Source organism: Rhinolophus sinicus, linkage group LG14 (assembly GCF_036562045.2).
Source record: "Rhinolophus sinicus isolate RSC01 linkage group LG14, ASM3656204v1, whole genome shotgun sequence".
Taxonomy (NCBI): Eukaryota; Metazoa; Chordata; class Mammalia; order Chiroptera; family Rhinolophidae; genus Rhinolophus; species Rhinolophus sinicus.
The window spans coordinates 131,437-145,653 of record NC_133763.1 but is presented as its reverse complement, the minus strand read 5'-3'; the positions used below and the strand labels follow the sequence as shown (position 1 = coordinate 145,653).

The 14,217-nt window shown below is 46.9% G+C and overlaps 1 protein-coding gene across 3 annotated transcripts in view; it reads left to right on the top strand.

Moving 5' to 3' along the window:
* NECAB1 (N-terminal EF-hand calcium binding protein 1) overlaps positions 1-14,217 on the top strand; it is a 113,773-nt gene that overhangs the window by 53,401 nt on the left and 46,155 nt on the right. For all 3 annotated transcript variants that reach the window (XM_019726238.2, XM_019726237.2, XM_019726236.2), the window contains one exon: positions 12,346-12,371. In XM_019726238.2, coding sequence (XP_019581797.1) covers positions 12,346-12,371 — 26 coding nt within the window. The remainder of the gene's footprint in view (positions 1-12,345; positions 12,372-14,217) is intronic.

Here is a 14,217-nt window from a genome sequence, read left to right as displayed (position 1 = left end):
ATCCATTATGTAGGATTTTCACACTGTGGGAGTTGCTACAATGTAGAAGTGCTATTCCTTTTCTCTGTGGACATTATTTCCATTCTGGCACATTTCCCTGCCTCCAGCCTGCCTCTCTATCTTGAATTCATCTGCTTTTGGACACAGTCCCCTCGCCGCCCTCCTTTCCATCACTTTACATTTGCTGCGTTTTCTCCATTGTTCTTCAGAGCTCTCACAGTTTTACTGTTTCCTTTCATCACTTGTATTAAAGGCCTTTGCTTTCAAACCTTGTGCTTTTCATCTTACCTAGAGAATTATTTTCTGGCTGTCGTCTCTTCCCTTCAATAAAGAACTTGAATTCTCTTTTAATCGTAACTGAACAGTTTCTTCACATCAGCCATAATACACTTGCAAATGGTGAATCAAAATCAATTACTAGTCAAAATAAAAACTGTCTACTGAGAGAGCCAGGTGAATTATTTATTCACACAAATGCATGTTCTTTCTTATCTCACCAGTGTCTGCCAAGTGGATGAAATCCAGCCAGTGAACTGTTAACCGCAATCTCTTTAAAGTACTGTGCTCGCTTCTGGGACAGGACCCTCCCCAGCTCCCAGGCCCAGTGCATGCACCAGTTCTGTCCTTTCTCCCTGGCTGATTTGTCCTGTGAACCCACCCAACTCTCTTGATTGTCACCACCACATGCAAGCTTCCTCTCTTGCAGCTAGATTATTTTCAAGAACAGTCAGTTTGGGGGAGCATTACAATTATTTTTCTCTGTGATGCCTCAAGATTTCAGAATTCCTGAAATAATTGGAGGTTACAAACAACTTGAAAGTCAGTGTCACTTTTGAAATGAATAGTTTTCAAAAGCAATTTCTTCAGGAAAATACTTTCCCCACAATAAGAATTATATGAGTAACTCATGCTTATTGTAAAAAGATTTCAAACAATGTAGAAATGATAAAAAAAAATAAGAGCATAAAAATGCCTGAGTCCCACCGCCTGGAGATAACTACCGGTGGTAGCCTTTGGTTACTATACTTCCAGTGTGTGCATTGTTTTAATCAGAGACCTTTTTTTCTGGCTCTCTTCTCCTCCCCATGCCCCCCCCCCTCCCGTCCCTTTCCCCGTAACCAGTTGTTGCTACCACCTAAAGTGTGGTTTTCTCTAGCTTTTCTCCGTGCTCATATCATTGGATCCACGTCTGTGCCAGAAGCCTTCCCAGTGAGGTCACATTTCTGGCTCTGCCTTCTCAGTGGGGCATGTGTCTTCTCGGCAGCACTGACCAGCTGCAGTGTCCTGTGTGTCCCGTGTTTGTGTAGTTAATGCTTACCTGCCCTGCTCTAAACTCCAGGAAGGCAGGAGTTGTGGCTCTTTGCTTCCCATTGATCCCAGGGCCCAGCAGTGTCCAGCAGCCGTCACAGCTCAGTAACAAGCCCGGGCTCACCGGTGCTCCCTCCCTAAATAGCGCCGCCCCTCCCCCTGCCCAGGACCGCTTTCCAGGTGTCAAGGGCCATCCATCCAGCTCCATGAAGAGCCGAGCTGCAATCTTTACAGGATGTAGCTAGGACTGGGGCTGGGCACTGCCCTTCACTGAACCTCATGTCACCGCCTGTAAAGTGGAGCCCACGTGACAACCCACCTTGCAGGGTTTAGCAATGATATACGCGTATAAGCACCTGCCACTAAGTAATAGTGATGACTGTTACCGTGACAGTGTGTTCCCTAACTTCTCTTCTGGCGTGACCATCCTTATCCAAAGTTCTGCAACACAGTGTATGCTTTCGTGAGGTATATATCACTTACTTCTGGAGTGCCATCTCTTACTGTGGCTGCTTATTTCATTAGCATGTTCATTTTGTCTCCAAATGTAAACTCTGAACTCTGAGGCAAGGACGCGGCTCTGCACTGCTTCCTGCCATCCCTGGAGCACAGTCAGCCGTGCTTAGCTGACCAATTGCTGCGGGTGGGGGGCCCTGATTAGCTGGAAAAGGCGTGCAGCAGGGCACTGCGGCGACCATGGGGTTCAGAGCACGCTCACTGACCTCAGACAGGCGACGCCACGGATGCGTCCTGCCAAGGAAGGAAGCAGAATGACTCCTCACTGGGGACAGGAAATGATAAGTCTGGCTTTGGACCCTCAATGAAGCAGTTTCACAGGTTAGTCTCTTTTAAAATAGTTGTCTATCCCTGTGAATTAAAAACCATGAAACATAATGTGAAGATGTAAATGTGGATGATTTCCTTCTTTTAACAGACTCAAATTAAGAATTTCTTCTTGTCCCGGTATATTTCATGGTTCTGCATTTATATGTGAAAAGGTTTCTAATGCTTAAAAAGCAGCGTCTACTGCATAGGATGTTATATTCTCTTTTCTGATCTTAAAAGGTTTCTTAGTGGGAAAAATAGACTAAATAGCAAGAGCTTTCTTTAGCTGTTCAGTCAAACTGCCAGGAAGGAAGCTGAGCCCGTGTCAGCAGGACCTCATCGCCCTCAGCTCACTCACTCGTGGGTGCAGTGGCTTCATTTTATTTTTTAGCTTCTCTGGGAATCCATTTTTAATCACCTTTAGATTAAAAACAATGAATCAGAATAATTACAGATCTGCCCATGGAGGCCCAAGGGTAATGCTCATCCGCATAAGTAATTTCCCTTCCCATCCCCACTGCCCTCAGGTTCAAGCTCGTAGATGCAGACGTGAGACTGGCACAGGGCTTCTTTCTTTTCTTTCTTTCATTTTTTTTTGAATTGTAAATAGTTTCCAAGTGATAATTCAGAATGTCAAATTTGACAACTGCTATTTCAGTTGAGATTGCAACCTGTAAGAAATTAGTCATTTATTACCTACTTATTCATTTATTTATTCAACAAGTACATATTAATCATTTACAGTGGGTACCATATGCCATATATTACGCATACATAAATGAATATTACTTCATATTTATGGGCGGCCGGCATGTTGATGAATAGAAAGTTGTTTTCTAAATATCTTCTGTAGGGTTGGCTTCTTGCAGAAGTAGAGTCTGTGTCTCCTGCTTGCATGGGGGGCCATGAAGAGGCAGTCCTGTCCATCACCAGGTCTGTTTCCAAGCCTATGTAACCCAGGATCTTTACAATAGTTCATTCTTGGTGACAAAAAGCAATTTAACATGTTTATGTTACTGTTTGAACAACCTGTCTTCTAACAAAAATTGGATTGTCTGAAAGTTATTAGTAAGAGACTAACTTTTTAAAAATTGCTTCAAAACACCAGAGACTCCTGGGTTATGTGTCAGTGGAGGTCACCTGTCTCTCTTTGGCCAAAGGTCAGTCATTGAAGGAAATAATATAGACGGGGACATCAAATCCCAGTCCGGGAAAAGTAATTGATCAGGTCCCCTGCTGTGGGCTCATCCAGAATCACATAGGGAGACACTTACCATTTGACCTTTATTTCAAAAGTGTAAGTCGCAATCATGGAATTGTATCTGCAGCCTCCAAGTCCCTCTCGGCCTGGTTTCTCTCTCTCTCTCTCACTCTGCTCCCTCTCCAAACTTGATGTTGAAACATTACGTCTGTACTGGACTAACTTAAACTAGAGTGGATTGTAAGAGCTCTGCAGTCTTTGAGTTTTTGTTTTGCTCTTAATTCTGATTGTCTCTTGACATTTCTATTTGCATTTTGTTTTCCTGGCAGTTTCATGACACCTGAAAGGGATGATGTCTTTGAAATAGAGTACATTCAGAGAGACATTCCAATGAAAAGATAAGGGTGTGTTTTTTATTTACTTGCTCTGAATGTATGAAAGATTATTATCCTCAGTTGTTGTTTTTTATTGGAATTATCCTTTTCAGTGAAGAAAATAATCTATGTTTCAAAGCCCATGAGAAAAACATCCCCTCCCTTTCTCGGTCACGGGCGACACAGGAAATTTCTGTCCTTGATTTGTTATGTCAGAAACCTTTGGTACAAGGTTTCTTAACCTGGGAAATGTGAATCCCTGGAAATTTCATATAAAATGTTATAGATATTACACATATTAATTTTTGTGAAAGGGGGAGGAATGGCTGATACAGACTTTCAATGTTCTAGGTCAAACCAGCAAAGAACCGCTACTCCAGATTTGTCTTCACTCTTAACTTCTAAGTCAAAGAAATCACCAGCCATTCGTGAATAATTCTGTGTCAACCCTGATATAGCAAAAAAGAGTTTACATCTTGTCAGAAGCTACCACTGGAGCTTCCTGGGAATTGCAGGGTCGAAGACCCTAGAGACTAGGAAGAGAAGGAAGGTGTAAAATTCGGGTCTGCCCCGCCCACACACACGGAGCTTGCCTGCCTTCCAGCAGACAGCTACCAGTTGTTTACTCTGTGCCAGGCACTGTGCTAAGTGCTGGGGGTATTGTGGCACCCAAGGGATTTATACGGTAGCCAGAAGGAGGAAAAGTGGTAACTCGTAGACTGTGACAGGGAACTACAACTGCTTTAGGGTTGACCCAGTACTACGGGCCAGTGAAGGCTTCTTAGAAGTTAATTTACAAGCCGTGTCCTGAGCTGTTGTCAGAAGAGGTGATGCTGTGGCTGGGGATGGAGCGACCTTCTGGCCAAAGAGAATCCATGTGGGAGCCTTCAGGGGAGACAGTGTGATACGTGGCAGGTGCCAAAGGTCACCGGTTCAAGGGGGACGGCGAGGGGGCTCCAGAGGCCAGAAGGGCCTGCTGAGGAAAGGCTGTGACCGCCAGGTCAGTGCGGAGCCTTTGTGGGATATGGGGCACCTATGTCCTCCACCAAAACATGTCGTAGTAATTCAAGAGCTGCTACCAGGAGGAACAGAACAGCCGTGATGAGCCTGTCGGTTTAGTGGAGAATGTGCGGGAAATGCCATGTAGGGTGGAGCCAGCTCTCCGTACTGAAGAGCCTCAGAAATGGAAGTCCGTGACAGGACCCGCCCTGTTCCCAAGCTTGTCTGCAGGGAGCAGTGGCAGCTGGGTAATGGGCTTCTCCGCAAGGACATGCGCATAGCACAGAGATAGGTGGGGGTCAGAGGACGTGGACTTCAGGGACAGCAGGAGAGCTGGAGGCCGAGTGCTGCCTGGAAAGGGAGGTGAGAAGGGCTGTCCGTGCTTGGCGCTGCACCTCGCCCTCGCCCCCTCCATGCCAGTATCTCAGCAGTGAGCGAGGCCTGGGGACTTGTTTCCCCAGACAGCAAGGAGAGGGGGCACTGAGCACACCCACCTCAGTCATAAGCAAGAAGAGCCCTCCTGATGGATAAGGGGTGGTGGCCCTGAGATTACAGGACAGCGGTCTGGGTCCTGACAAGAATTACCAGAGACAAGGGTGGAGGGCGGTCGTTCAGGCTGAGGGGTCATTTGGGACACTGGGTGGCCAGGAGCCCACGCGGAAGGGAGAGGCTGGGATCCCACAAGGTGAGCTGCAGGGAACCCCCTGGAAGGCCACCCATCACAGGTCACCTCTGCCTTTGGGCAAGAAGACGGTGCCAATATAAACCTATACACCTGACAAACGTGACGTCGCTTGTTTTTGACATTTTCCCTTGTTTCTCATCCCTTAACGACAGGTGCAGGGGAGGAGGGAGGGCTGCCCCCTGGACTGCCTGCGGCACACCCTGCTATGCGGGGAGGCTCCTTGGGTGCTATTGCCCCTCGTTTCCCGGGGGCTGGAGCAGCGTGTCTGCTGGAGCGCTGTGCTCTGCAGGGGACGGCTCGCCCGCTCTGCATGGTCAGCTCTTCGGCCACACGCAGGCTTTCTCCAGGCAGGACATTGCAACACTGCCACGGCCGAGACATGCTGCCATCGGGATGGCCAGAGGGTTTGTCTTTGGTGGTCGTTCTTGAGGGATCTCAGACCATCACACATGACTGTTAACGGGATGTGCTTTAGGAGTTGTATGAAGTTGCTAAGGAATTTCAGAGCAGTGTATGCGGTACGTGATTGTAAGTGCTGGAAAAGTTGCCTTAGAGTGTGGCAGGTGGGGACAGGTGGAAATATGAAGTGTACTCCACTGTGCCCTTCCAGAACCATCCCTTTGGTTGAATGGGAGGAGAATTACTGGTCTTTTGCCTTTTTGTCCATGAGGTAATAGGCAAGCTCTTCCCATAACAAAGGAAGGAGGGAAGAATCTTTTTGTTTCTTCTTTCTTTTTCTTTAATTTCTGTCACAGCTATAATTTGCAGGTTCATGAGTGGAAAAGCTTTAATATTTTCTTTGCATGTATTAGAGAAAGGAAAGGGATGACTTTTCATAAGGCCTGGTGTCATTGTTAGACATCTGACTGTTATGTCCTCAGCAGCCAGAGCAGTGAGACAGAATGAGGTGACAAGGCCCTAAGGGTCATTTCAGCACTGAACTCTGGGATTTGTGTGATGTCACCTAAACAGATATTTATCAAGCTCTGGTTGTGGGCTAGAAAATACGCAAATGCAAAATCTGGCATAATTTTTGTACAGCGCTATTTCCTTCTGGATGTTTCCTTTAACATTTGAGAAGACTGAAGATGTATGTCAAGGAATCTTGCTTCTGCAGGGAACTTCTGGTCCAATGCCTTCATTTTACGTTTGAGAAAGCTGAGTTCAGAGGAGACAAGTGAGTTGCCAGAATTGTGGCTGACGGGGCCTGGGCTGCAGCCCGTGTCCCTGAGCCCGTGTTTTCTCCATTCTGTGTGGAGCCGTACTTCCAGAGGTAGCCAACCGTGACACGCAGGTGGGAGGGGACAGGAAACGTGAACTGCGTTTTCTGTAACTTAACTTCTGTTTTGCGCATCCATTCCCCCGGTGAAGATTCAAGCTCGTCAGTCAGGGTCACGCCCTCCATTCTGGGGGCTGTGTGAGTCCTGGGGTGTCTTGAGCGCGACATCACAGACAGAGAGTGCCTGTTCCTCCGTGCTCATGCTCCGTGATGCACCTGCAGTGTGGGCTTCCTTCTCCCCTGATTTTGGTCATTGCTTAAGGCAGGTCCCTTGCACCTCCCTTTTTCTTACCTGCCAGCCCGTTCCTGCCAGCTCCCTGTGCCAGGTCTGCTGCTGTCGGGTCCCGAGCACCCCTGTCGGGTCCCAAAACCTCTGGGCAGGTGACTTCCTGACGCTCACTGCCCAGGTGCTCCTGCCCAGACACACGTGTCTGCTGCTCCCATCATGGCTCTCGAGGAGGACAGCCTGTCTGTGTGGAGATGGTCACAGAACCTCCCTGCTGTCAGAGCTCCACGTTCCCTCGGGTTCTGCCACCAAAAACACACGTCCTCTGCCAGGTCCACCTTCCAGACTTGGCCTTGGGGGGAGACAGGGCAGAGGACCTCAGGGAGAGTGGTGCCTGAATCCAAGCTCTCCTCACTCTCCACGTTCTTCTTTTCCTCATTTTCTCTGGAGAATCTTTATCTAGCTGGGGGATGAGAAGATTTAGAAATTACTGAGTCATAGCATTCGAAATCTTTCCTCTTACCTGGGTCTAGGCTTTTCAAAAGTAAAGGATCGGACCTCATGCGTTGGTCAGGGTTCTCCAGAGGAGCAGACTGTCAGTTGACAGGATGTGAATTAATGTATTATAGAAGAAGATTTAGTTTAAGGAATTGGCTCCTGAAATTATGGAGGCCGTCGAGCCCAACATCTGCAGGACGAGCTGGCAGGCTGGAGGCCCGGGCTGCTGGTGCAGGTCAAGTCCAGAGGCCATTGCTAGAGCGTTGCCTGTCGCCCAGGGGGTCAGTCTTTTCTCTGGTCACATCTTCATCTGATTGGATGAGGCCCACCCACACCATGGAGGGTGATTTGTTTTACTCACAGATCACCCATTTAACTGCCAGTCCCATCCAAAACCACTCTCACAGGGACATCCGGAACAATGCGTGGCAACATCCATGGCCACTGTGGAGCAGTCACGATGACACATGACACGAACAATCACACCCCCTCCGGCCTGTGCTCAGCCTGGTCACTGCTCCTCCTCGTGCCTGGAAGTAGAGGCAGTAACGGCGAGTGCTGTGGGGCAGCAGCAGAAGAGGAGACTGTGAGCCGTGTCTTTAAAGCACCTGCCAGGCATAGTCACAATGCTTACGATTTGCTCTGTCATCAGTTAGAACTTTCCAACATGCTACTTCATAAGTACAATTTTATTTCTACAGGCGTTTATCTTTGTTCTTCCAAAATAATCATAAAGCTTATTGAAAGCAGGCACTGATTTCTCTCCCATTGATTATAGTGTTTTGTGCAAATAGACAATAAATAGCATTAATTGAAAAATTTGTTTTTAAAGCACAAGGTACAGTACTATATTGTTAAGTGAAAACTATGCAATTTTCAAGTAATATTTGGCAATAAAAGAACATTTAAAGTATAACTGCTTTCATTTAGCTTGATTTTTCTTTTTAATTTTCTTGAGATGTCTTTTTTTTTTTTTTTTTTTGTCTTTATGAAACATCAAAACTAGTCTGGTAAAAGTTTTAGACAAAATTTTCCAAAATGAGGAAAGGTTTTTGCTCAAAACAGCAGATAGTTTTTCTTGAGTGTCATCTCTGTTCTTGATTTTTAAAGTAGATTTCTCCTGAGTGATTATAGAAAGCTAGCAAAGCGATGCTTACATCTTCTTTGAGCTGCTGGTAGACCACAGTTTTCTAGAATGAGGTGCCACCTGGTATATCCTGTACTCTGTGAAGCAGAGATCAAGCTGAGCTAAGTGAACAGAAAGTGGCTTCTCCTTAATTACCACAGAATGATTCCTAATTGTCTTCATGCCAGTTTTCATGTAACACTGAGCACAGCCAAGCTGCTGTTTCAGTGTCTTTCATCAGATCACCTTTCAGGTCTGGAATGAGTTCACCAGTTTTGCAGTGTGCATTGTCACAGGAATCCTTTACACGTGTCATCAACATGGATGACTGGCCGTCCTGACACACAGGGCCACCTCCTCATTTGAGCTTCTGACGAAGAAGCAAGTGTGCAACATTCCTCTGCCATAGGGCGAGGCGTGAGGAATACAGCACCGCATACGCGGGTTACCTTGCCCTGACCTAACGTGAACCATCACTTGGTCATAGAATGGCCTGGGCCTGGCTCCACCGCCCTGCCTGTGACAGGTCATCATTTCCACGTGGCTGAGGGTGAAGGAAGTGCTGTCCCATGGCAGATGACTAAGACCCCGCCCCCTGGTGTGCTGAAGTATCATTATTAGGCATCCCTTTGAGTGAGAGCTGCCACTCCAGGGCATATAAAGGGCTACAGGCGTCACATATGCTGCTATTCACTCTTCACAAGTGCTCCTTTGAGGGAGGTGTGGTGATTATTATCCCCGGTCTGTCCTCGAGGGACCAGCCGAGAAATGTAACCTCCCTCAGGTTGCACAGATCGTAAATGGGGGAGCCCAGCACACACTCAGCTCTGACTGTCACCAACTACCGGACATGCCTCACAGAACAAATTTAAGCCCATACATGTCAAGGAAATCAAGCAAGATATGGAAGAGCCTGAAGGGGCCTGGAGCACAGGAGTAGCCTCGAAGAGAGAATGTCACACTTCTTTGTCCAAGCCTAAAATTTAAAGAAAAACGTGGATGTTTTGCTAAATATGAAATTCCATCAATAAAGAATCTCTGGAAAAGAGAAAGGCCTTATACTGGCCCCATGCACAACTTTCATACTTGATACAAGATGCAATTTTTACATTATTTGTGCCTGAAACCTGTTCAAAATCAGAGCCTTGGAGACTGTACTTGACATCTTGTTTGGATCTTAGCGCGCTGGGTCCCCAGTCCATCTGCCACCAGTGTCCGAGGCACTTAGAGGACCTCCCGCTGGAGCTTGAGCAAGTCCCTGCAAGTGGGGTGGGCCAGTGCTGGCGGTCCGATGGTGTCGGCGGTGCTGGGGGTGTAGAAAGTGCAATCAAACGTGGACCCAGAGAACGGAGCAGTGCCTAGGCAAACCTGTGGGGGCGTTAATCTGTGCTGCCACACTGCGGCCTGGAACGTGCAGCACACGTGCGACCTCACGGCCACGCCAGCAGCGGCTGGGGCTGGGCTGGGCGTGGGGCGCAGGATCTCCAGGTGCTTCCTGCACCCTGAAGGCTGAGGCGCCACTCTGAGCAGTGGCAGGCCACCCCACTGGGAAAGTGGGGAAGGGGGCTGCAGAACCAGAGCTGAGGTTTGAGGGAGGAGACAGGACTGGAGCTGACCGGAGTAAGTGTGGGGACAGAGTCCCAGAGTGCAGTTTCCAGGCTCTCGGCCTCACGTTGGACAGGGGCTGGCTGGGGTAGTAGTTGCCCATCAGCTGTAATCACTTAGCCATTAGCCACTGATATAGCTGCCGGGACTACGTTGGTTGGTTGGTATGTTGGTTGGCAGAGAAGTGGACGGAGGGTTGAGGATCGTGTGGTTCCTGCTTCCTGTGTTTCCAACCCAGCCGCCAGCGAGACTATAGTGGTATGAACCCCCATCCATGGCTCTGTGGGTGTTCCTTTTTGGCCTCAGCCTATCCTGCGTTCTTGTGCGGGGAGCGGGACCAGGATCCTCGCGTGACAGTAAGCATGAGGACCGATGGCATGTGGATGAAGCCGTGAGGAGGGCAGCTTCAAAGGGCCTCACGTGACCGTGACCGACCAGAGAACTTGCACTCCAGCCCGGCCTCTGAGGCACCGTGCCTGGCTTACCACAGAGCACGGCTGGAACGTGCTGTTTGCAATTGGAGACCCACCTTGTGTAGAAGACGCTCTGTCCCCACTGCTTGGAACTCGGGCCTCCCTAGAGCCAAACAGTGGTGAGTACGAGGACGTCTGTGTTTGTGATTGTCACGCCTACGCTGTGAACAGGCGTGTGTCATTGTAACACAGGCAGGTGCCACTTATGTGCAGCAGGTCCTTTGCAGATTGTTCCATTTCCAAAAAATACTTTATTTGATTTGAGGAAGTGTTAGAGGCAGTGTTGAAACGTAGAGGCTGTTTATTGAAATCACCTTGGCAACGTTTTTAAAAAAGAGACTCTGAGCCACAGCTTGAATTTCTAAGGGTTATGCCTGGAAACCTGCATTTTAAAGAATTCTCCAGGGCATTCAGGTGCTCACCCAGATTAGGAAACCTCTAAAGTAGAAAACAGAGATGAACCAGTTAGATTTCTGCCTTTTTTTCCTTTTTTTGTTTTGTTTTAATTTTAGGCGTGGAAAAAGAAATCTACCTCCCTGTCTTGGACGCTATACCTCTGCTCCAGACCCCCTCTCCACCTGTTTCTGCCTCTTTCCTCTCAGCCTCTTGTCCCAGCCTGTAAAGACAACTTTCTCCCTTCATTCGAACGCCTCATCCCGTGTCTTAGTCCGGCCTGATTTCTTGCTTTGATGCCACGTTTCTCCAAAGAGTCATGGTTATGTTTGCATGCATTTTCTAGGCTCCCAATTTCAGGAAAGGACTGGAACTTGTTTGAAAAGCTGCCAGAACACTGAATTGCAGTGGTGGTTCTTCGTTCCTTGTCATCGCTTCTTCAGTGAAGTGATTCCCTGGACCTCTCTTCTTCGCTTCTAGAGCCTCACTTCTCTTCCAGTCCGTTACATGTTTTAAATTAGGAATGGCTGCTGAATCTTATTAAATTTCCCTTTAGTTCTTGTGAATATGCTGGTTTTTCTCCTTTAAGTTATGTTAGGAGTTCTGTTGACTTATTTCTGGATGTCGACCGTTCTGCATCCCTGCACCACAACTTCCTTGGTCAGGCTTTGTTCTTCTTATATGAATGTGTCGTATCTGCTAACCTCTCGTCTTCTCTTCATCAGAGCCATGGGTGTCTGTTGTATACATGTAAATACTGAGCCATGTAACTCTTTGGTATGTGTTAGAAATCCTTTGACATAAGTGATGAATCAAACTTACCTCAGAGGTTGCACTTAGGGAGTTCTAGCAGTTGTGCCAAGTCGGGAATCATGACAGCTAACAGTAAGTGCTTACTTTGTGCCATAGACTCTTTTAGCTGCTGGACATGTGCTGACCTTTTACATCTTGTGGCATTACTGTGAGTGAGAAATTCTTATTTTCTCCATCTGGGGGCTGAGGACCTGAGACTCCGAGGCACGGAGTCATCAGGGTCACCTAGACGGTAACTGGTAGGGTCAGGATTTGAACTCGGCCTTTCTGGTTCCGGAGACTCACCATGTGCAGTGCTCCCGGCATGCTGCTGGGGGTACAGACCCCAGACCCCAGGAATTGTTTGGTCAGAGACAGAATCCAGCGGCATCATTGTCAGTCACTGATGACTGGCTACTTAAGCGATGTGGCTTTTTATAAGCAAAATGTAATAGCTACTGCCGTGTATTAACATAATATAGTTGGGGGGATAACTGTACTTAGCCATTGAAAAGCTTTAAAAATATTCCCAAAGTAATACTTGTTTTTTCACCTTTTCAGCAATCTTGACACAGAAGAACTATGTGGTAAGTGTCTTTAAGACCAATCAAATCCATTATTTGCTTTGGAATGAAAAAGAACACTGTCCTATTTCCACATACCCTGAAATTAATGCCATAGACAATGTCGTGGAATGAAAGGGATTTCTTTATCAGTGAGCTTTGCTCTAGCGTGTATCTCACTGCAGAAAGAACTGGTCCTCATTAATTTGGTAGGGGGAGAGGAATTGTTAGTGAAATTGGTACCGTTAGTTTCACAAGAGTAAATTCTCCAGCAATTTGAATGTATTTTAAAATTGTTGTTTAATGCAACTTTATTGTTCTCTTCAAATACATTGTGCAGAGTTCTCTGTTACTGTTTTGCAAAACTGACCCCTTGATGTGTGAAAACAGCCTAGTTCCACACCTGCCTAGAGCATTCTGGAGTTTTAAATGTGACTTGCAAAACAGATGATTCAATGGGGAGAGAGATCTTTACGCATCTCCAATTTAATGGCCTCCTCACTTATTTTCTTCATCTTTGTGGAAACAAAAGTCAAAGGCTAGGAATGCAGAAAAGCAAATATTTTTTATGGCAAATATTTCTTTGTTATGAAAAAATTATGGAGCATAGTGAGACTGTTCCATTTGAAACAACCATATTTCTCTGAAAACTGGAAGGTTTTAAGTTTTATATTTTAAGTGTATAGAGTAACACCTTTGTCCAAGTTTGGTCTTGTCAGGGAGGAACAAACTTCCCTCTACCTCTCTTGGTTTTTTTCAGCTGATCTAATGAAATCTACATGAGACATATTAACAAGAGAAAATAACTAAATATAATTACATACATACGTGTGGGAACCCAACATACATGAGTGGTTCACAGACAGAGAAGGGGAGTGAAGTATGTAAGACATTCTGACCTAAGTGTTGAGGAAAGAACATCCAGCATATAGAAAAGTCATGTAAGAGTATTTTTTGAACCAAATTTTGAGGACATGCCTAGAAGCAAAATCTCAACTGATGGAGGAAATGCTCCGGAGAACGGCAGTGTTGCAGCTTATTTTATGCATTAGTATCAGAGGAGACATAAGGAAGGTACATGAAATCTTTCAGTGGTAGACGAAGAGGGTAGGAGAAGGCAAAGCGGGGTAATCTCTGGGGTTGGATAAAAAGTACTTCTTTTACATGGGCGGGTGCAGGATAGTTAATAACTAACAGTCACAGCACACAGAGATGGTCTTTGGAAAACAAGATATCAGTTGAGGGGTTCTGTGGTTTTGTGCCTTGGTGCTGACGGCTGTGCCTTCGAGGCGTAGGAAAGGAAAGTTGCTGCCATTTCCAAGGTATGTTATCCTAGATGCATGAGATCAATGGACAGAGCTCACTTTAATAAGGAGGCTCCCGGCCTAGGGCATGACTACCCACTATGACCTGCCCGGTTAGGAATGTTTGGTCAGACCAGACCATGCTGTGTGGTTACTGTGGGTCCCTGTGCTGGTCAGGCCTGCCATGTGCCCCTCCGCGCCACCCCCACCCCAGCTTGTCAGGTTTAGCATAGAGCCCCCTGTTCATTCACGTGAGGATGAGGTGAGGAGCCTGGGGCGTCAGAGGGGAAGAAAGCCATCCAGGACGCTGAGACGAGCAGATGCTCGGGACTCACCGTTCGCCCTCCCTGTAGGTAGATTATAGTTATTTCGGTGATCACTCTTATTGTGGGCAGGGCCCCAATTCACTTTTTATAAATTGAATTTATTGGGGTAACATCAGTTAATAACATTACATAAATTTCAAGTATACAACTTTATAATCCATCTGTATTGTGTGCTCACCACCCAGAGTCTAGTCTCCTTCCATCACCATATGTTTGACCCCCTTTACCCTTTTCATCCTC